At 44.9% G+C, this 21,501-nt stretch overlaps 2 protein-coding genes across 3 annotated transcripts in view; both read right to left on the bottom strand.

The window, feature by feature from the left end:
- Positions 1–2,015: 2,015 nt before the first annotated feature.
- LOC105043642 (uncharacterized) overlaps positions 2,016–21,501 on the bottom strand; it is a 197,448-nt gene continuing 177,962 nt past the window's right edge. Inside the window, exons 6-7 of one of the 2 annotated variants that reach the window (XR_012140687.1) lie at positions 2,469–4,016; positions 2,016–2,162 (exon numbers count right to left, since the gene is read on the bottom strand). Coding sequence is in view for 1 of the 2 variants with exons in the window: in XM_073255727.1 (XP_073111828.1) it covers positions 2,529–4,016 (1,488 nt within the window). In the remaining variant the exon portion in view is untranslated. Of the gene's footprint in view, positions 2,163–2,382; positions 4,017–21,501 lie in introns of those variants that run through there. The other variant, XM_073255727.1, reaches the window with a different exon arrangement.
- Positions 6,738–10,945, bottom strand: LOC105043643 (WAT1-related protein At5g47470). The gene is made up of 7 exons (XM_073255103.1): positions 10,530–10,945; positions 10,335–10,400; positions 8,882–8,998; positions 8,047–8,317; positions 7,732–7,888; positions 7,479–7,635; positions 6,738–7,131 (listed from the first exon to the last, which is right to left on the bottom strand). The coding sequence occupies exons 1-7, from the start codon at positions 10,868–10,870 to the stop codon at positions 6,987–6,989; spliced, it is 1,254 nt and encodes a 417-aa protein (XP_073111204.1). The 5' UTR covers positions 10,871–10,945; the 3' UTR covers positions 6,738–6,986.

Here is a 21,501-nt window from a genome sequence, read left to right as displayed (position 1 = left end):
GCCTGACGGCAGGGCGTGGCCCAGTCCCGGGCGCATGCATGCGCAGGCATGGCCCAGGCTCACGTGCGCCTGCTTGGGAGCCCATAGCTCGATCCACCATGGATCGAGCAGTGCATCGATGGGTCTGTAGACCGAGGGGGCATTTTCCCTCGATTTTTCGCAGTCTATCGTGGACCGTATAACGTTTCACGATCGTTTCTCGCGGTCCATGGATTATTCCATAGATCGATGCACGATCTGAGGATCCTGGGTGCTACTGGACTCGATATGATGGTTCAGGGGGTTTTCTGAGCCTTATAAGGAGTTCTATTCTTACTGTTTTTGGTTTTTTAAGCCTTTAAAAGGCCTATGCGTGATCAGAAATGGTGTGTGCGGCGCGGCTTTGAAAGGCAGAAAACCCACGGAGAGAGAGATGCAAAGATGCTGAGAAAAGCAAGAGTAGGGGCTCCAAAGAGGCTTCTGGGTAGCGGACAGTGGTCACTTCAAGGTTCAGGAGGGTCTTCCTAGAGAGAGAGCTTTTGTGAGGGAGAACTTTTTGTGAGAAAAAAATTGGATGTATGAGGGTTGAGGATGAGATCTTCTCTTGTAATATTTCTTTTTCTCATAGTGAAATTTGCATGTTTCATGAAGACGAATTTTTTTTGACGGATTCATGTATCTGATTGTTTTTGTTTTATTTTTTTTTCTCTTTCTACAGTAACGTGCGATATCGAAAAAATTTTGAGAGATGATATCTTGATCAAACATCCATCAATAATTATAATCACGTGTCAATATTGTTTGGTATTTAAAAGTAGGAGAAATAAAGAGCGGAGAAGAGAGGGAAAGAGAGAATAGGTATAAAAGGCCAACGAGAAAGGCGCCCATCCCACGCTTGTTGCCCAACCGCTCTTACCGACTGGCCATCATCTTCTTTCCATGCATGATTGTAGGCTAGCCAACCGACTCATCTTCCATGAAATTTATTTTGGTGTGGTGGAGAGACAATTGAGCCCCTTAACCCTCCTCCCCTCGCTCCACCTACAATTCTATCATCCATTCTTGTTGTCATGATATCATCATCACCTATTTGTGCTACACTTGTCATGGTAGGCCGCACTTGGTCTACAATCGACGTCACCCGTGCCATCATCCATACACTGTCCGGTCACATTGTGAACAAAATTATCAGTTTATTTGGTTGAAAACTCGAAGGCAATTTTGTGGTTCTTCAAAAGTAAAACTTCGACGGGTAATTGTTCCAAGATTAACGCTCAACATGGTTGGTAGTGCTTTACAGTTGTACTCAATAATATATTCAATTGTAAAGTCAGAACAATACGCATGTCAACTAGTAATTAAGTTGTGATAGTATAAGCTCGAAATGTTACCCTCCTCAACTATGCTATAATATCATGAACGATATCCTGCAATATCAAACTTTAAAATACAGACTGAAGTTTATAGGTGTATTGAAAATGATAGAAAGTAGGCGTAGCTAAGAAGCAATGTTGTTAATTAGTTGACAGCGATATTTAGTAAATTATATAGTGAGACGTTAATGTTTCCTAACTTTACATCAAAGACTTAATTTAATTGCTGGATATAACATTAGCTACGGATACAATCTTTAGTTCAATTTTCAAAGTGCTGAGGAGCAGGAACCAAATCCCGAGGATGTGCGTTTCTAGTAGAACACTACTCTTTTTTCGTTTTTTCTTTTTTTTGAAAAAGAAAAATCTAAGGTGATGCCCCACTGACAATGTGGAGGATAACATCAGATTTAGTTGGAGAAATAAAGAATGCATCATTTGTCTCCAATATTAGAGAATATGAATCTGGTCAGAGGTCCCTACCAACTGGAAGGTAGAACAACAGTCACATTGATTCAGTGCGATATGGTGAGGATATAGGGACCGGGCCCCCATAGACTATGGAAGGGGCATGCTTGCTGCTAATTGGAAGTAAGAAACTTGCGTTAAAAGGTAGTGCAGTTTAATAAATTGTTAAAAACAAAGGATTCCATTGCTGGGGACTCCCTAACTGCTCATAGGCCCCATACCAAATCTGAACTGATCGATTCTCACCACAATACTCCTCGGATACAGTGGGGGCAAGTCCAATGTCCCTTTTCCTTTAGGTGTGCTTTGTCTTTGGTGTGGAATCCATCAGTACAATAGCCCCTGCGAAAAAGGCGGTGTCTGAATGAGGATAGTGTGCATGAAGCCACAGCAAAGGAGACAAACAAGAGCACTCAAAGAAAAGCAAGTAGCGACTGTAGGAGTCTACAGCTCCACTCCCCCAATCGGGGAAACATAATCCTTCTTTATTAAAAACAATCGCCTGATCACTTGATCAGGCCTCCAGAGATTGTCCTCCCTTAATTACAAAAAAAAAAAAATGTCACAAGTAAATAGTTACATGATATTTATGGTTTGGGAAAATATCAAAAAATTCCAATAAGTTGGGCTTGTAATTACAGTGATCACCTTGTACAACGCACAGTTCTTCAAAATGGAATGAGATAATTTTTTCCTGTACGTACGTCCTCATGGTCCAGTATCCTCCTTGGTAGATGACCCAATCCCCACCTGCAACCAAGGAGAGCTCTCCCCTCCCATGTTGATGTCCTTGAGCTCACTCAGCTTCGCTAGCTTTACCTTACTGTCCGCCTCGTCATCCACATTCGCATTAGTTATTGGCTCATTGTTGTGTTCCCGGATGTCCACGCTGTTGTTGTTGTTGTTACTGCTAGTAGTGGCTTTGTTCTCGTTGGTGTTGATATCGGCATTGGTGTTGGTGTTGCTATGATCGATCCATGGCTGTACGTATAGCCCCGCCGGCACATCGAGTTGCAACGGGCTCCCTATGTCCTGCTGGACCCCGGCAAGGTCCTCGATCGGAGCCGGGAGGTTGAGGTCGAGAGTGTCGGAGCTCTCGAACATGGGCCTCAGCGTCAACTGGGGGTGGACGCCTCCGGCGGCGTGGCCTGGCGGCAACGGATGGAGCTTCGCAACCGCAGCGGGGTCCGGTGCATTCAACGTGATCCAGTGGCACCGCTTGTGCCCTCCAAGCGCCTGCCCTGAAGCGAACACCCGGTGGCATATCGAGCATTCGTGCACCTTGGACTTCTTCTTGAGCGGCATGATGGCCAGCGGGGTGTTGTCGAATGGCACGATCGCCATCGCCATCCCCGCTGCCGCCATCTCGCTGTTGTTGTTGTCATGAGTGATCACCTCGTCGTCCGGCAGGGCCTCTTCCAGGTCGTCGATTTTGGCGGCAAAGCAACCCTTGACCTTCTTATGGCTGGCCCTGTGGCCGCCCAGGGCCTGATGGGAGCTGAAGACCTTCTTGCAAGCCTTGCACTCGAACATTCCCCTCGGGACGGCCGGGGGCGGGAACACGGCGGCTTTAGGCTTCTCGGTGGTGGCGGTGACCGCGATCGGATGCTGCCGCCGATCTTCTTCCTTGCTGGCGGACGCGCACGACTCCTCGGTCTCAACGATGGCCACCGGATCGACGCGGGCGGCCGAGAGCATCACAAGACAGTTGGCGAGGTCCTCCTCCTCGCTCGAGGGGCAGACCGGCGTCGACACGGCCTTGGCCCGGCGCGACCGCTTCCCTTTAGACCAGCCGGCGGACCCTGGGACGGGGTCATCGTCATCGGCATCGGATCGAGGGGAGGAGGCGAGGGAGTAGTCCTCGCCGGCGTCCTCCTCGGAACTGCATTTGCCGTGCTCGAGGAAGGACTTCCAGGAGAGGAACTCCTTGCCGCAGTTCTCGCAGACGCGGCAGCTCTTGAGGCGGTTGGGGTTGGTGCGGAGGGCGTACATGCGCTTGTGGCCGGCGGGGGGATCGAGTCTGTCGTCCCATTGGCTTGAAGGCGGGTCGTCGTGCGGGTCGGTATGGATGTCGTCGTTGATGCCATGGGCTCGCATGTGGCCGCCAAGAGCCCGGCCGCAGCCAAACCCCTTCTTGCAGATCCGGCAGTAGTGCATGTAGGCCTGCTGCTGCTGCTGCTGCTGCTGCTGCTGCTGCTGTGGCTGTTGCTGTTGGTCCATTACCATAGTCATCATCGAATAGAACGGGAAGATGGACAGAGAGAGAAAGAGAGGACGGGAGAGCGGTGGGGTGGGTGGTTTTGTCGAGAGGTTGGTGTTGGTGGTGTTGCTGTTGGTTAGTAATTAGTTTGTATGGTGTAAGACTAAGCTATTTTCTATCTATAGGAGTACTGGTGCTATAGGCATATCATCTCCCCCTTTCTTCCCTCTCCTAAAGGATTCTATTTCTCTCCTGATTTTTAGTTTAGGTGTTGGTGGGATGTGGATGAGGAACGAGAGTGGAGCTGGGTTCTAGTCGTTGGTGACAAGTGGGTGTATGGGAGGGGGTTGGGTCCGGACCGGGTGGGGCGGGGTTTGGGGGTGGGGCGCCGCTGAGTCAACGGTTAGATGTACGTCAGCGTTTCTCGGCCCGAGGAGGGGAGTGGGAGGGGAGTGATAGACTTCGCCACCACCATCCATTTCTGTTACTTCGGTTCCAAGCCAGGGAATAAATGGAAGGATACATGGAAGATGGGGTGTGTCCTTCCCCTTTAAAGTTCACGTCGTCTCCCCTCCTAGGTAGCTGGGCCCTGCAAACAAAAGCTACCACAATATTGAAAAAATCTCACCCTCTCGAAATGCATAGCTAATTTAAATCTTATTTAGTGATAGTAAAATCGATTCGATCTAACATATATGCATTCTATTCAAATTCAATCAAATTTAAAAAATAAGATTTGATCAGATTTGGATAAAATTCGAAAACTATAACATAGATATGGATAAGATATAGATAGTACTGTTTTCTATCCAAATTCGAATCTGAATCCGAATCCGATCTAAATCTACAGATATGGATAATACCTGAATCTATACCCGAATATATATATTTATAATTCTGTTTTGGTTGATAATATGTATAAAATTATTTTGATTATTTATATGTTGTATGTTGAATTGTAATTCTATTTCTATGTTTGATTTCTATAAATCTGGATTTATAAATTATATTCTATGTTGAATTGATAATTTTATTTTGATTGATAATATGTATAAAATTATTTTGATTGTTTATTTTTTTGGATATGGGATAGGCATGGGACGAATATAGATTGGATATGGAGAAATGGATTATTCATGATATCTCTGAACCTACTAGATATGGAGATGGATATATTTTTTCTTATCCGATCGATCGAGTATCGGATAGAATTTAGATATAAAATATTAAATTTAAATTTAAAAATAGATAGTATAATATTCAATATAAATTTTATTTTTTTTATCTAGTGCAGTTTTATCTGGTGCAGTTTGTATATTAGCACTTGCTGGTGGTAACCCCAGTTGCTCGCCACTATACCGCGGAAGGGGCCAGGAGAAGGACACGTAGTAGGTTATCTTCCCCAAAGTCACGGAATATAATCATTATTTTCTGGCTGGTGGACAAAAATGCAGCTCCTTTTAAGTCATTTTTATGGGATAATTTTTGCCTTGCTAGAATCTTAATTTTTCGAGCAAATTTTCCTTCCTAGATTCAATTATCGATTCATAATCCTTAATAGCACCGCAAGCAATATGGTGATAGCATTAGTTTTGTGGAGGGATGTGCGTCGGGAATGATTTATGTAATAAGATGAGCTTGCTTTCAACTCTTAAACTAGCTTAAAATAGCAAAGTTAAATACAAAAAGTCGTTTCACCTCCCAAAAAAATATTTATAGAAGAATATTATACGACAGAGGGAATGGCATCTAGCAATCCGGGGGAGAAGAAACCTGTGAATAGAGAGGTATTGAGACTACTGTGGGATTCCGGAGGTCACGAAAGATCCACTGCTGATGGGAGGACAAGGGGCACAAGGTCACCGTCTGGCAACTTTGGGTGGCTGTGGATAAGTGGGAGGCTCGTTCTCAAGGGGTTGCACTCTGTATTGAGCTTAAGGCGGCGGATGTGATTAAGATATTGGCTCAACGTCCTTGGTTTATAGCTGAACAAGTTCTTGCTTTAGAGAAACGGCATCTAAATTTCAAACTACCATTACCAAAGCTCCTCTCACTCAACCATCGATGTGGATGAGGCTGAGCTAAGGAACATGTAGCGGTGGGAAGAAGACATATCAACTGAAAGCGCCAAACGAGTTGGAAAGCTCCGCTAACCGAGAGAGCTTGCTGGTTGATTGCTCTTCAGTGAATGTGTGAAAGCAATGGAATTCATGAGAGAGTTGTGAGGTGCCAAAATCATCCAAGACAAGGTTGAACTGAGTCTCATGCACGGTTGATATCCATCATATCACGGTAGCAGAGTCATATGGATTAACCATTGATGGCCCCTAGTTGCTGCTCTTTCGATTGATGATGATGATTTAGCCAAGTGCATGCTAGGGTCTAGGTCAGCTAATAAAGCAAGGACAAGCATATAGTGAATGGAATGGTGAGACCGATTTGTTGGGATGAGGCAAAAGGAAAGTAGTTGATCACTAAATAAGTGCATGAGCTGTTGATATTTCAGTGGACAGGAGGAAAAAATATTTTTATTCGTGCACAAATCTAGCATTCCAGCAAATACAAGGAGAAAAAACAAAGACAGGTGCTTGTCAATTGATAAGACATTTGCATCTTGTAAGGGACTTTGATGAAAGTCAAAAGGTTTGGTTTTGAAGGAATTGAATGAACCGGTAATCTATTTCTACCGACAAATCACTGCTCCACAAGGACAAATATTTTAAAAATATTTCATTAAACTATACATGCATAATTCATAAAGTCATACTTATTTAATAAACTTCTACATTACAGCACAGATGACAAATTCATGGACATACAAAACTTTTACATTCGAAAACATGTTAACTGAAATACAATAAAAGTGTAAACCCAAAGGCCATCCCCTTTCCAAATTGCTATTTCCTGTACAATATCTTTCTCTGAACAAAATCATCATCGCAAATATGTGATAAAGAATGTAAACTTTAGGATAAAAGTGTCCTCTCAATATCATCAACCGACCGCATCGATGACGTTTCATGAGCCATATTAGAGAAAGTCAAGCCTTCTTTGTTTTTCGCCCACAATACCATATAAAGGCCGAAAAATATAGCCATCATTCCAGCTAAACTGCAACAATCATATGTACGAGTCACTCATGATTTCATGGTATGATGCCAAAGACAACGAGAAGGGAACATAAAATAAATGTCACCAGTATTTTGTTAAAAAAAAAAAAAAAGGGTTGTGACCAATTCTCTGAATAGATCCTGAGGGTAGAAGCAGGTCCACTTCTTGTGCTTGACATCTTGAGGTCAATCAGCATGTTGTAGTGGAGGTAGCGTTATTATTATCGGCAAGTAACTCGGCATTTTTACTTTTTAAATAATGTCCCAAGCATAATGTTTGTGGAGTAACACAACTAAGTTAAATCTGATTTTAGGTATCCTAACTTTAGTTGTGATTCACATACATACCTTCCCAACTTGATCACCTGTCCTAGGATTATTGCTGAAAGAATTGCAGAGCACACAGTTGAAACAGGGCTAAACATGGATACCATCACTGGTCCCTTCTTCTTAACTGCCCATGTTTGAAATGAGATGCAAATAGAACCAACAATGGCTCCCTGCATGGAGAGAAAGATGACCAAATATAGTGTGTCGAAAAAGAGGCATAGTAAGAAATTAAGAAAAAAAAAAACTGGTGATTGTATTTTCTAATACCAATACACAATAGCCATGACGCTTGTAAAGCTGATCGTTGAAGGGCCCATCTCTAGCTTCCCTTCAGTTATTATTTGCACAATTGCCGTAATAATTGCTCCTATTAGAGAGGTTACGACGCATAATGTAAAAGGTGCAGGGAAGTGAACCATCGTCGCAGCCTAAGAATGCACAAGCCTTAGTTACGGTTGCTGAAATGAATTACAAAGGTGCATCACTAGTCGCTAATCAATAATTTAGTATATATTTTTAAAATGCATGATAGCAGTAGAAAAGCTATTAACAGAATCCAAATAAATGAAGCATGGAGATATATCACCTGCAAAATAGTGGTACAGGAAACCACCAAAACTGCAGCCAAGAGACACATAAAACCTATAATCCAATCCCCATGATAGTTCTCATGTGAGTCCTTGGCATGTTCATTCTCATACAAACCGATGTCCGAAGGAGATGACCTTTCAGATGTACGCACGGGCGGGGTTGAAGGGCTTTGCAAGAAGCCCATGACCATGGCCCCACATAAACATATTAAGGTTCCTAGAATCTTAGCTCTACTGTACAAGCACTTCATGTCAACTTTTTCAAATCTGCAAAAATTATTCACTGATTGTCATGCACATACAGAGGAACAATGGCATTTTGAAGGTAATTTAAGCATGCCAATTAATCTTATCAGCATGGATAATTTTGTAAAAGTGGTTTTTAAATTGATGATATATATACTTTTATAGATCAAGTTGATGATATATTTCATCATGGTTATCTGTTAAAAATTTCTATATGGAAATAGTTTTCTGGGCTTTAGAATTTGTAATTTGATACAGAAACTATTACAAAATGATTATGTTGAGTAAGGTGAAGAGTAGAAAAGAAAGCATTTTACACCAACATATGATCACACATTGTGAAATAAAAAATAAAACTTATATGCCAAACATAATGTTCTCATCCAAGAAAACTGTAATTCAAGCATTTTTTTAATGATATTATTATTTCCATCTTGGCAATTCAAGGATTTCTTTTGAAAAAAGAGGACAAGATGGAAGACTTTTATTAGACATATAAGAGCAGATTGCTGCCAAGGCATATTCTTAAATTATGATGGTTGTTTGAAAATAACTGGATTACGTTGGCTGGACCAGAGAAAATACCCAAGACTGGCTGCAATGATGAATATGATGCCTGGGGCAAGGTTAGGCATTGCGGAGGCAACAGCTGGAGATGTCTTTTTTATTCCTAGCATCATGAGAGCTTGAAATGCGGTCACCCTGAAAAACAAAAATATTAATTACACATAGATCGCAAAAGTTTCTTTACAAAATCATCATATATCAGCAAAATACTATGACTTACTAGCAAGCATGTTACATTACTATTTTAATTCTCTCTCTAGAACTAAGATATGTGAAAGTCAATTATAGCCCACACAAAAAAAAAAAAAAAAAAAAAAAAAAAAAACAGATGATAACATTAATAGTCACCAAGATGAGTTTTACCTCATTGTTCTAGAGGTACACGGATGTAAGATCAATATGAAAAATAACTGTCAGAAGAGCAGGTGATTTGGAAAGAAGAAGATAGCAAATGTAACTTGAACTAATTTTCATTGCTTTGGATTGAGTAAATAAAGCATAGTCATCCATGCATTGACAAATGACATACAGAAAAATTCCTCCAATAATTAATATAAACAATTGTTCCTGGCTTTTCTTTCGTCATTTTGAATGCAATGGAGTCCGGATGGAAGCAGTTCAATTTAAAGCTTTCTTATAGGGTTAATCCATACGTTTTGACTGGCTGATTTCTCATCAAGTATGCCCAACTAATGCGGGTTCTAAGCATTCTATTCCCATACATGATGTTCCAAGTGAAACCTTAGTACCAATGTTTCTTTTGTAATGCAACGCAATCTGCAAAACCCACCATTAATTACCACATCTAAACTTTCTAATCTACCTTAAAAGGCACATAATTTCGAGTCTAATTTTTTCAATGAACCTTGCTTTTCCTCCTAAAGCTCCAATGCTTGTGATAATGCTCGAGATGTATATATATTAATGATTCAGTGCAAGAATATGGCATGATCTAAATGTAAGTTTGGGTTGGTTTTACCTCTTAACTATGTATGAATTTCATTTCTCCAACAGCTATTTTGGTCATAAAAATACGATTGATCGATCATGCTCGCCTAGATCCCCGTCAAACTGAACCATGTTAAATTTGTGATTCATTTAGAGAACATCAGCATAATATACTCATCCGACAAGCCGATCAATAAGCCTTGCAGCCCATTTTTTTCTCACTAAATTATACCAAGAAAATGATGAAATTCCATTTGATTTAATTGGAAATAAATATGAAATATAGATTACAGAAAATAAAAATTATTCAAAGCAATCTTGAACATTTAATCCCATGAGTTATAACAACATGAAACATATCAAACTGAATAATATAAACATGCAATCCTATCATTGGTGGGTTATATCTATCCTAAGAGTCTGATATTGCAATGTTCATGCCCATTTTAAAGCACAAACCACAGTATGATAACAAACATTCAAGACTACACATTGTAAACAGAAAGTCATTGAAATTTCCTACCCTCCCAACGCAATCAAAACGACCTGGGCAACCAAGGTGGAAGTTAATCTCGATGGCCATTTTTTCCTACACCCACATATGCACAATTTAATCAACAAAACAATATGAGAATCATCTCATCCTGATGACCAAGTACACTGCATTGACTACGAGGAAAGTGAGAAGAATGTCTACAATGAAAGCTCTTAGCCATACTGCTCATATGCAATTGCAAATGGAAGGATGAAAAGAGAGGTGGCCAGGCTTCCAAAGGTGATGAGAAATGAAGGCTTGACTCCAAGGGAGAGGATGGGGGTCAACAACACAACGTAGGTGGCATTGGTGGCTTGCACTGCAGCAAGGCCACATATTATAAGGAGATCCCCCAAGGCCTCCCTCCGTGAATTTGACATCCTAGCAATATCGGGAATGAAGGGCTCATCACCATACAATGAGCCTGAGGGCCGCCATCTCGTCGATAGACCGATGGCCCCACCGGCGAGAGGGGAGAGTGGGAGGGGAGGGTACGAGAGATTTTCTTCAATGCTTGTTCTCATCCCACCTTTCCGCTTCTTTTCTGTTTTTTTTTTTACTTCGTTTCTCTCTCCCCCCGCCAACTAACTTCCGGGGTCTGCACCTCTCTCTTCTCCTGGAAACAAGGGGCTCTGCATCCGTCTCTCCCGTGATTGGAACTTTTTTTGGATGGTAAAAGCAACGGTATCCTTGTTTTTCTCACAAACACCCCGTCCATTCCTCCATCACGATTTGTTCTAAATAATTATGTTCTTTAGAAGCTTTTTCTAAAGTGCCTTCGTTGGCTGCAACCTGTTGGTCTATTTGGATCGAACGAAATTCTCGGATCTTTCTGCACAGAGCTTATTCCGTGGAATCAGTGGCTATCAAAGCTTGAAACTTGCCATAGATTTGTCCATTCTAGCCAGAGATAAAAATCTTTTGAGTTTTTTAATAATTTCGGGCAAGATTCGACCTCTACCTCTGTCTGCGCTAGAAGTCAGCCGGAGGGGCTGAGCCATCTTTCATTTGCTGAGTTGATGATGAAGTCTTGTGGCGATTTGTTATGACTTTACTCCTATCATAGATATTACTTATAAGCTCATCTTCTGTTGATAACTCTCATTATTGGCCAACATAGTCTCTGAAAGGTTTTTTGTCGAACTATGATGAAGAAGTTTTTCGTAATCTTCCTTGATACCTAATTCCTTTAGATACTACTTCGTTGCAAGCAAAAGTCGTACGTTTCTTCCTTTTGATCTCATTGCAAGCCACCACCCCCCCCCCCCAAAAAAAAAAAAAAAAAAGAAAAGAAAAGAAAAGAAAAGAAGAAGAAGAAGAAGAAGCATGATTCGGATGATTACAAATCTGACTAGTAAACTTAGGATCGAGCCCGAACCCATGTTGCAGTAATGTGACTATTTAATAGTGCACCCTTCGGATTCATTTAGCTTGAATAAGATTCAAATTGTATCTTTTATAAGGATGGATGATTCATTTTGTTTTATGTTGTCAATCATTGAATGGTATAATAACCACTTCAAGATATATGCAAATGGATGGAAGAGAAATCGAAATATTTTGAGATTTGTGCAATACATGATTCAATAGTTAAGGTCGTGGAAAATGGTCAATCATTTTTTTCATGCAAAAGATATAATCCGAACTTATCACGAATGAGAGACTAATCGGAGCATATTAAATTTATATGGTTATCAACTGATGGCCGGGTCAATCAACATTAAACATTTTAATATTTTTAGAATATCATTTTTGGCAAAGAAATTTATCATGCATTTAGGGACAATGCAATAGATAAAATTTTTACATCTTTAGAACTTATTAACATGCTATTGTGATTGTTGGATTCGAGTTGTATCTTTCACGTGAAAGAATAATTATCCTTCTTTCATTATATCGATCATTAGATCTCACTTTATATATTTTTTAAAGTATAATAAATCTCTTCCATCCATCTGCAGTATAGATCATGAGACTTATATCATAAAAGGTGTTCGAAGCACAATCTGACAATTGAGATTGTTAAAGAAGGTCAATCATCCTTTAGCATGAAAGATATAATCCGAGTCCGCCATTGTCTGTGAAAAGCTTGTAGACGGTTTTAAAAAATTATTTACACTTGGGATTGGTTGAAGAGAGCAATAAATCTAACGTCTGGAAAACCGTGCTTTCACTTTTCAAAGAGATGGTCATATTTTGCTTCTCGGTCTAGTTGATTGGGATATATTTTTTTCTTTTTCTGAGAAGTTGCATCCCTTGAACCCATAAAGTTATCCTGGATAAATTTAAATTATATTCATATACAATTTATTGATTATGTGCAACTAGTGTTTGGCAGGTGCCATGCACATAATGGGATGCATATATGCATCTCACTTTTACATTTGCACTTTCTTTTTCTTGCAAAATGATATGAATCGGAAAGTATTTTACTTTGAGTACCCATAAAGTCATGGGAAGTGGCTTATTTTGGAAACTATTGAGTTTTGGAGATAATAAATATGTATTATTTTTGAAAGAATGCTATGCTCATATACTTGTTAAGCCACACCAAGTTGGAGCATTGGAGTAATTCTCTATGCACATGGTGCAGTATAATAATTGCTCACCATCCAATAATATTAAGGTACGTAACATATTTAGATAGGATGGATATTTAATACCGCTCAGCTTTTTTTTTTTCTAATTTTCAATGATAAAAATATTTTTTTTATAAAATAAAAAAATAGTATTATTACTTCTTGATGTCTTGTATGACTTTTTGTGAATATATATGATTCCCTGAACTATATATATGATTTTTTATTATGATATCCTGAATAATATATATGGCTTCCTAATACTTTAAAGGGATGTTTGGTTCGTAACCGAAATGGAAATGGAAATTGAAATCGAAATGGCCAAATTCTCCGAAGCATTTAGTTCGTGACCAGAATCGAAATTGGAATGAAAATTTGAATCCATAGAGAAGAGTAGAGATTGAGTTTTATATAGATTGAGCCATTCCCATTCTACCTTGGAATCGAAATCGGAATGAGACTCCTCCCAACCAAACTGTTAGAATGAGAGTTATCCATTCTGATTCTGATTCCAGACCCTCACTCCTCTCAACCAAATATCCCCTAAATGACTTCATATGAGTATATATGACATCCCCAACAATATATATAACTTTCTATGAATATATATGACATTCTGAACAACATATATAGCTTTCTAACGCCTTATATGATTTTCTGTGAGTATATATGATATCCTGAATAATATATATAACTTTCTGTGAATTTATATGATATTCTGCACAAGATATATAGCTTCTTAACGTCTTATATGACTTTTTGTGAATATATATATATATTTTTTAAATAATATATATAATTTTATGTGAATATATCTGATGTTCTGAACAATATATATGACTTTCTAATGCCTTATATGATTTTTTATGAATATATATGGCATCCTAAATGATATTTCATATATATTCACAAGAAGTCATATATATTATTCAGGATATCATATATATTCATAGTAAGTCATATATATTGTTCAGGATGTCGTATATATTCACAGTAAGTCATATATATTACTCAGGATATCAAATATATTCACAGAAAACCATATAAGACGTTAGAAAGCCATATATATTATTCAGAACGTCATATATATTCATAAAAAGTCATATATATTGTTTGGGATGTCATATATATTTATAAAAAGCCATATATATTGTTCAGGATATCATAAAGACATTAAAAGCCATATATATAGTTTAGAACATTATATATATTCATGAAAAATCATACAAGGCATAAGTAAGTAATAATATTATTCTTTCTTTATTTTACGAAAAAAAGATAATTTTTGTCACTGAAAATTAGAAAAAAAAACTGAGTGACATTAAATGTCTGTTCCATTTAAATATACTATGTGCTCCATTATTATTAGATGATATGCTCCTATTGCACCGCATGCAATGCACAGAGACTTTCTCTTGAGCATTGATATGGCAGGGCGGCAATTTGGCCTGCCATGTTATCTCATAACGGAGGAGGAAAATTTGTCTTCTTTGCCCCATCATACTTAGATTTCATGCGTTGCTTTTCAAGAAATGAACGCTCGGTGACTTTGAGGTCCCAATTTCACCTTAAAGGGTCCTGATCCAGGGCAGCTAAGGCTTTGGCGATGTTTTAGGTGAGATTGAGATAGAATAAGTGGCCACTGTAATGGACTTTGTGATAAGACAACGATCTAGTTAGATTTAAAGGGAGGATGGAAATGAAGGAAAGAGAGAGGGAATAGAAGGAGTAGGGACCAAGAAGGTAGAGGCAACGATACGGTGGGCAGTGCAGAAGAGTTTGTGGAAAACTAGAGATCTAAAACGGCATCATAGTTGGAAACAATTGTCCATACTCTATCCAATCAGAGGAAGAGATTGGAGCATATTAGAGAGAAGCATGATGGCGCTGGTAGCCCAGGAAGGAACTTTGTGGGGTGAAGAAGAACAAGAAATGGTGTGAAGGAAAGGGAAAGAAGGCATAAATGAGGGAGAGGAGGGTGGCTGGTGGAGAAGGGTGCCATGAAAAAATTAGATCTTCGGTCTAATTTCTTCTCCTCTGTGTACCACATTATTGGGCTTATGACACGTTCAAAGGCAAGGTATTTCCATTATTCTATCGATAAAAGAAATAACATGGGATTCTTACCAAAAACAAGAGAAATAACATGGGATTAAAAAAGGGACATGCAAATAGAGGATATTATGTTAGTTTGATATACAATTTCAAAGAGCGGTAACTCATTCACTAAAATTATATGTGGCCAGTTCTACCAAAAAAAAGAAAAATGTGGCCACATAAACACATGGGGCACTGGGTGCACGAGCATTTTCCAGCAAAAGAAGATATTAATGATGTCCATGTCCTATTTCTTTTCATTAAAATCATAAAAAATGAAAAAGAATAACACTTCAAATGGCCACAGTCACAGGCTTTTATATTATACGTGGGGAGAGTATCACTTCAATTTTCTCATCTTCATGACGTGGACAAGAGAAGTAGAGGAGCGAAACTTATTTAGCCATCTCAATGGAATTGTAATAATCACTATCGGTCATTCGACCAGTCTTAACCATTAATCCTTCGCTATCATCTTGCCCCCCGGTCCACCTCCTTCCCCTCACTCTCTCTGAAAAATTTACGCTTTGTTGCGGCCAATCACCTCGTCGCCCGATCGCCGATGGGGTGAGCGTGCACCTGCAAAAGGAAGTCCGTACTGACCGGAGGCGGCTCCGGCGGGGACCCTCCGACGATCAAGTCAGAGAGGTGACTGAGCAACAGTGAAATATAGACAGAAAGCTCAATCGAGAGAGAGAGAGGGAGAGGGGCAAGCCTGCGTTTCTGGGAGAGACAGAACGAATCGATCCTTTGCACTGTTGCCTTCCCCGATTTATATAGTGGAACACGGTATGGCGCCGTTATTAATGGCGCGGACAAGTGAGGAACTGTCAACTCACTGTGGACTGTCAGAGTCGCCGTGAAAATGTCATGTCGCCGTTTGACTGTCCAATCACCAGGGTTGACAATGCCCTCGGCGGGACAATGCCCCTAGGTAACCGCGCCGCATGTCCGTGTCAGAGCTGACAAGGTCTGGCGGCTGTACGGCGATCGGAGGAGTCGACCGACCCTAGGTCGGTAGCCAGCTGAGTGGCATCGGACCCCTCCGTCGGTCGGCGAGTTTCATGTGAGTCGGCCATCAGACCTCTGAGTTCAGTCGGTCGGGATGGATACGCCCGACATATCCCCAGTCGGCGATGGACCGTTGAACGGCCGGTTGTCAGCTGCTGATGGCATCCGTCAGTCGGCCGCCCCGACCGACGATCGGTCGGTCCATCGGCCAGTCGGAGTCATCTGTCGGAGTCGGTCGGGCCGCCAGTCGGTCGGGCCGTCAGTCGGTCGGGCCGCCAGTTGGTCGGTCGGGCTGCCAGTCGGTCGGGCCGTCAGTCGGTCGGGCCGCCAGTTGGTCGGTCGGGCCGCCGGTCGGTCGGGCCGTTAGTCGGTCGGTCGGACCGTTAGTCGGTCGGTCGGTGGGTATCCCCAACAGTTGCCCCCCTCCACTCCTAAGTCGGGTGGTGAGCTGGCCGATGCTTTCATTCGGGCAGCAATCCCAGACGATTGGGAGTGGATTTGTCGCATGCGTGGATCCGACCGTACCGCCGGCTGATCCGATGTCAGACGCCTTATAAATGCCAAGCGATCAGGACGTCTAGTCGATGTCAGAAGTCACGTCGGCATCAGGTGTCAGACGCCACGTCTTGTCGTCGTCAGACGTTACGTCGGTGTCAGAAGATCGGGCGCCGGACGATACGACGTCAGACGATCGGATATTCGACGCCGATCGTGGGGGAGTGGGCCGCTGTCAGGCGTCGCATCGGGAATGCGAATCGGCGCGGGCGCATGAATGCGGAGCCGCGCCCCGCGTGCCGCGTGTCGAGGGTAGTTGGCCGGCGCCTCCGGCATTTAATGTGGGCGGTGCGGCCGTCCCGGGACGGGGCACGCCGAATCTTCCGCCAACCGACGGGCGCCACGCGTCGCGCATCTGCGGGTCTTCGGTCGGCGCGGAAGCATCTCGGCCGTCGGTCGGCCCTATATATATAGGACCTCCCGGACCCATGACCCACATTTGCCATTTCGCTGGGGAAACTCTGTCCGGGCGATTTCTCAATCATCGCGGGCAGAGCTCTCTTGCTTCCGGAGGGATCCATCTGGTTCGTGGTCCCGACTTCCTCTTCTTCTTCTTCTTCTCTTTCTTCTCTTTCTTCTTCATTCGGTTCCGGCATAATGACTAGGAATCTGACTCAGGGAGCTCGGTCGGAGAATCCGACCGACGACTCCCGATCGGCTCCGGAAGACGAGGCCTCCTCGCTTTCGGGGCCGAATGTCGATCGGCTTCGGGAGCAATATCGCATCCCGGAGCAGTTTCGGCTCTCCGCTCCAGGGGCCGGCGGTCGGGTCAACAGCCCTCCGCCTGGCGATCTGGCGCTATACGTTGAAGACCTTCGCGCGGGTCTTCGGCTTCCGATTCCGGAGTTCGTCCGGAATCTACTAGATTATTACGGACTCTGTCCGGCGCAACTGGCGTCGAACTCTGTTCGTTTAATCATTTCCTTCGCGCTGTTGTGTCAGCTCTTGCCGACCAACCCCCGCATTTCACTCTTCCGGACATTCTTTGTGCTCCGACCCCACCCTAAAGCCCGAGGGTGGTGGCTCTTCAACCCCCGGAAGGGTCTTGCCTTCATCACCGGTCTTCCATCATCCATTCATGGGTGGAAGAACCAATTTTTCTTTATTTCCTCCTCTTCTCCTTGGGGCTTTCCTTCCCGCTGGGGTGTGCCCCGAACCGAGGCCAACGACAACAGTCGGGTGGAGGCGGACGACCGGGAGGACTTCCACCGACTGAAAGATATGTCGGTCCCGAAGCAGAGGGAGCTTGTTACCGAACAAGCTCTCTATGATGCCGGCTTGAGTCTGGTCCCCCGAATAGGTATCGCCCGATCCCCTGGCTTTTCTTTTTGTTCGGCTCTTGGTCCGGTCTTTAACATTTTTGTCGGTATTGCAGGGACTCCACCAAGGATGCGGCCGACTGACACCGAGATTCGGCGGTTTGCGACGAGGAAGAGGCCAGCGTCGGGGGCCGGCCCTTCACGCCCTCCAAAGAAACCAGCTCCAGCTCCGCCGACCGTCGAGGCATCGGCGACCGACCAGTCGGAGCCGGTAATAGCCCTCGCGGCTCCGACGGTCCACACAGAGGAAAGACCGACTGAGGAGGCGGTCGAGGGAACATCGGCGGCTTCGCCGGTGCGGGTGGAGCCGGATGACGTTCGGGAAACCGAACATCGTCCGGCGGCGTCCGTCGGCGCAACGGGGGGCACCGGATCAAACTCCAGCGTCCCCTCGCTGCCGGTCCCGTCGGTCGGGGCAGCTGATCGGGGGAAAGCCCCGATGGAGCCCGCGGAGGAGGATAGGTCGGGGAGCCGCTCAGTGCCTCCCAGCGCATACTACCCCGAGGGTGCGTCGGCATTGGCCGACCACAACCTTGCGAGGAGGTTGTGCCAAGGGATCCTCCTCCCAGCCGACGTAGAGTCGCTGCGATCTCGGCAGGTGATCGAGATGCTGTCTCGGTTCTACCCGACGATGGTTGAGGTAAGCTTCGCATCACTTCTTCTTTCCCTTAGAAAATTTTCCTTGTTATGCGATTCTGACGAAGCTTTTTCCATCGGCAGCTGATCCTCACGATGTCCGAACTGGAGGCCGGGTATCGAAGGTTCGGCAACGTCCGGGCAGCCTTCAAGGAGAGGTCGGCAGCGGCCGAAGCTGAGAGGGCAATGTTGGCCGACCAACTTCAACAATCGACCGACCGGGAGGCCAAGTTAGTTGACGAGGTCTCCCGGCTTGGGTCTGAACTTCGGTCGGCCAAGAAGGAGGCCAGGCACAAGGGTCGGGCCGTGCGTCGTCTTCGACGCGAACGAGACGGCGCCACTGCTGAACTCCAAGGGGAACGCGAGCAACTTCGGGTCAGCCTGGAGAAGCTCGCTGAAGTCGAAGAGGAGCTCTCCATCGCCCAGATCGACGCCGAAATGGCGAGGGTCGAAGCGGAGTCGGCGAGGGAGTCACTCGCCCGTGCAGAGGACGAGGCAAGGTCGGCGAAAGAGTCGGCCGATCGGGCGGTGGAGGACTTTCGGGCCTCCGATCAATACCGGGAGGAGATGCTCGAGTCGGGCTTCGCCTCATATCGGGTCGGGTTCGAAGACGATCGGGACGCCGTCCACGCCTTGTACCCGGAGCTGGACGTCAGCCGCGTCGTCCCGCCGTTAGGCGAGGAGGAAGGAGTCGAAGGGGAAGGAACCGAGGAGATGGCCGACCAGCCATCGGGAGGCGTCGTCGTGGTGGAGGAAGCCATCCCGAAGCAGGTGCCGATCGAAGTCCCCTTCCCGACTGAAGCCCCTCCCTTGGCAGCCGACCCAGCGTCGCTTTTGGCCGAGACGCCGATCATCCCCGATCCTCCGTCGGTCGAAGAGATCGACTAGGACAGATGATCGGGCACTGCCGATTACCTTTACTTTTTTTTGTTTTCTGAAAAAACATATGTAATCGGACTTCGACCCGACTTTGTAATTTCCTTTCAGCAATGAATGAAACTTCTTCCTTTCTGCTTTTGTTTGTAATGCCGAACACTTCTGCGATGTCGAACATTAGTCGCTAACTTAAGTAAGTCGCCAACTCACGTAAGTCGGTAGGACTTCAACAACTTGTGCAGCCCTGAAAGTAGAGTACGTTCCGACTTGAGGTCGGCTTTCGATAGCCGAAATCATCAGTCGGGTGCATCTGTTGAGTCGGGAGCCGACCGAACCTGGTAAAGGTTCGGTAGTCGGGCTTCCATAGATGCGTTTAGTCGGCCGTCGTCCGGTGCAGTGTCGGAGAAACGATAGTAAGTCGAGTCCCCATGCTCTTGCGTCGGGCTCTGTGTCTTCCGACATACGGTAGCAAGCCGAATGTCGTTCAGTCGGCCGTAGGTCGGTCGACAAGTCGTGGATGCGACTGAGGTCGCGTCGTGTGATAGACGGTGGTAAGCCGAATATCCCTCAACCGGCCGTAGCCTGGTCGGAAGTCGCGACAACAGTCGCGTGGGCTTTTAGCCTCTCTTTGGTCGGGGCCCGATCGACCTGTCGGCCGATGGTTCGGCCCAAAAATTCGACCGTAGAAGGAGTATGAACTCCCATCGCAACAGATGCATCGGCCTTTGTCAAGGGCGGATGTGTTGCCAAAAGTCGAAGGAGTGCAACTCCCGTTGATAAGAGTCCGTCGGCCCTTGTGAGGGTCCGATGCATCATCGAAGGAGTGTCAACTCCCGTCATTGTAGATGCATCGGTCCTCGTAAGGGTCCGATGTGTCGCCGACTGTCGTAGGAGTGTCGACTTTAGGTGGATGCTAGGTCCACATCGATACGTTGGGGCTGAGCACCGATCACTAGTCGAAGAGTTAAGACTCCGAACTTTCAAACTGAACTTGTATTCCGACTATTGAATTACAGAATTCACTGGTAATACAGCTTCAAGTTGTCGGCGTTCCAAGTCCGGGGAATGGGCTTCCCCTCAAGGGTCTCCAGCCGATAGGCTCTCGGCCCGAAGGTGTCTGCAACCTTGTAGGGTCCTTCCCAGTTGGGAGCCAGCTTCCCTTGGTCCAAGGGCTTCGAGACTTCCGCCTTCCTCAAGACCAAGTCACCAGGCCTGAAGAGCTTTGGTCTGACCTTGGCGTTGTAATACCGGGCGACCCTCTGTCGGTATGAAGCCATTCGGATTTGAGCCTCATCTCGTAGTTCGGAGAGGAGGTCCAGGTCGGCCCTCCGACTCTCGGAGTTGTCCGGCTCTTGGTACCGGCTCGACCCTCGAAGATGGTAGGCCAATCTTGAGCGGGATCATCGCCTCTGTCCCGTAGGCTAGGCTGAACGGCGACTCCCCGGTCGGGACATGGGGGGTCATTCGGTAAGCCCACAGAACGGAGCCCAGCTCGTCGACCCAGAGACCTTTGGCTTCATTCAGTCGGGTCTTGAGTCCGTGGAGCAAGGTTCGGTTGGTCACCTCGACCTCGCCGTTGGACTGAGGATGCCCGACCGAAGTCAATCGGTGCCGGATGTGGAACCTGGCGCAGAAGTCTCTGAAGTCTTGGTTGTCGAATTGCCGTCCGTTGTCGGTGATGATGGTGTGCGGCAATCCGAACCTGAAGATGATGGACTTTTGAATGAAGTCCTCCATCTTCCGCTCGGTGATCTGCACCAAAGGCTCGGCCTCGATCCACTTCGTGAAGTAGTCGATGGCGACAACGATGAACTTCCTCTGGCCCGACGCTGGCGGGAAAGGGCCGAGAATGTCGACTCCCCACTGGGCGAAGGGCCACGGAGCGACAATGGGAGCGATTTGGCTGGCCAGTTGGTGTTGAATATTGGCATACTTTTGGCATGGCTCGCACCTCCGGACTAACTCTGCCGCATCCTTCTTCATGGTCGGCCAGTAGTAGCCTTGTCGCAGGACCTTGAAGGCTAGGGACTTGCCCCCCAAGTGGTTCCCGCAAATTCCTTTGTGAACCTCTCGGAGAGCGTA

The sequence above is a fragment of the Elaeis guineensis genome, chromosome 4 (genome assembly GCF_000442705.2).
Source record: "Elaeis guineensis isolate ETL-2024a chromosome 4, EG11, whole genome shotgun sequence".
NCBI lineage: Eukaryota > Viridiplantae > Streptophyta > Magnoliopsida > Arecales > Arecaceae > Elaeis > Elaeis guineensis.
Note: the sequence above shows the minus strand (reverse complement) of the source record. Positions and strands in the feature narration are given on the sequence as shown.

What these genes read in the sequence shown, in the direction of transcription:
- LOC105043643 (XM_073255103.1), bottom strand. Translation starts at nt 10,870, where the DNA reads ATGAGAACAAGCATTGAAGAAAATCTCTCGTACCCTCCCCTCCCACTC. An exon ending in CCTGTACCACTATTTTGCAG is followed by an intron (nt 7,889 to 8,046) that starts GTGATATATCTC and finishes GTGCATTCTTAG; the next exon opens with GCTGCGACGATGGTTCACTT. An exon ending in CAGGTGATCAAGTTGGGAAG is followed by an intron (nt 7,132 to 7,478) that starts GTATGTATGTGA and finishes TGATTGTTGCAG; the next exon opens with TTTAGCTGGAATGATGGCTA.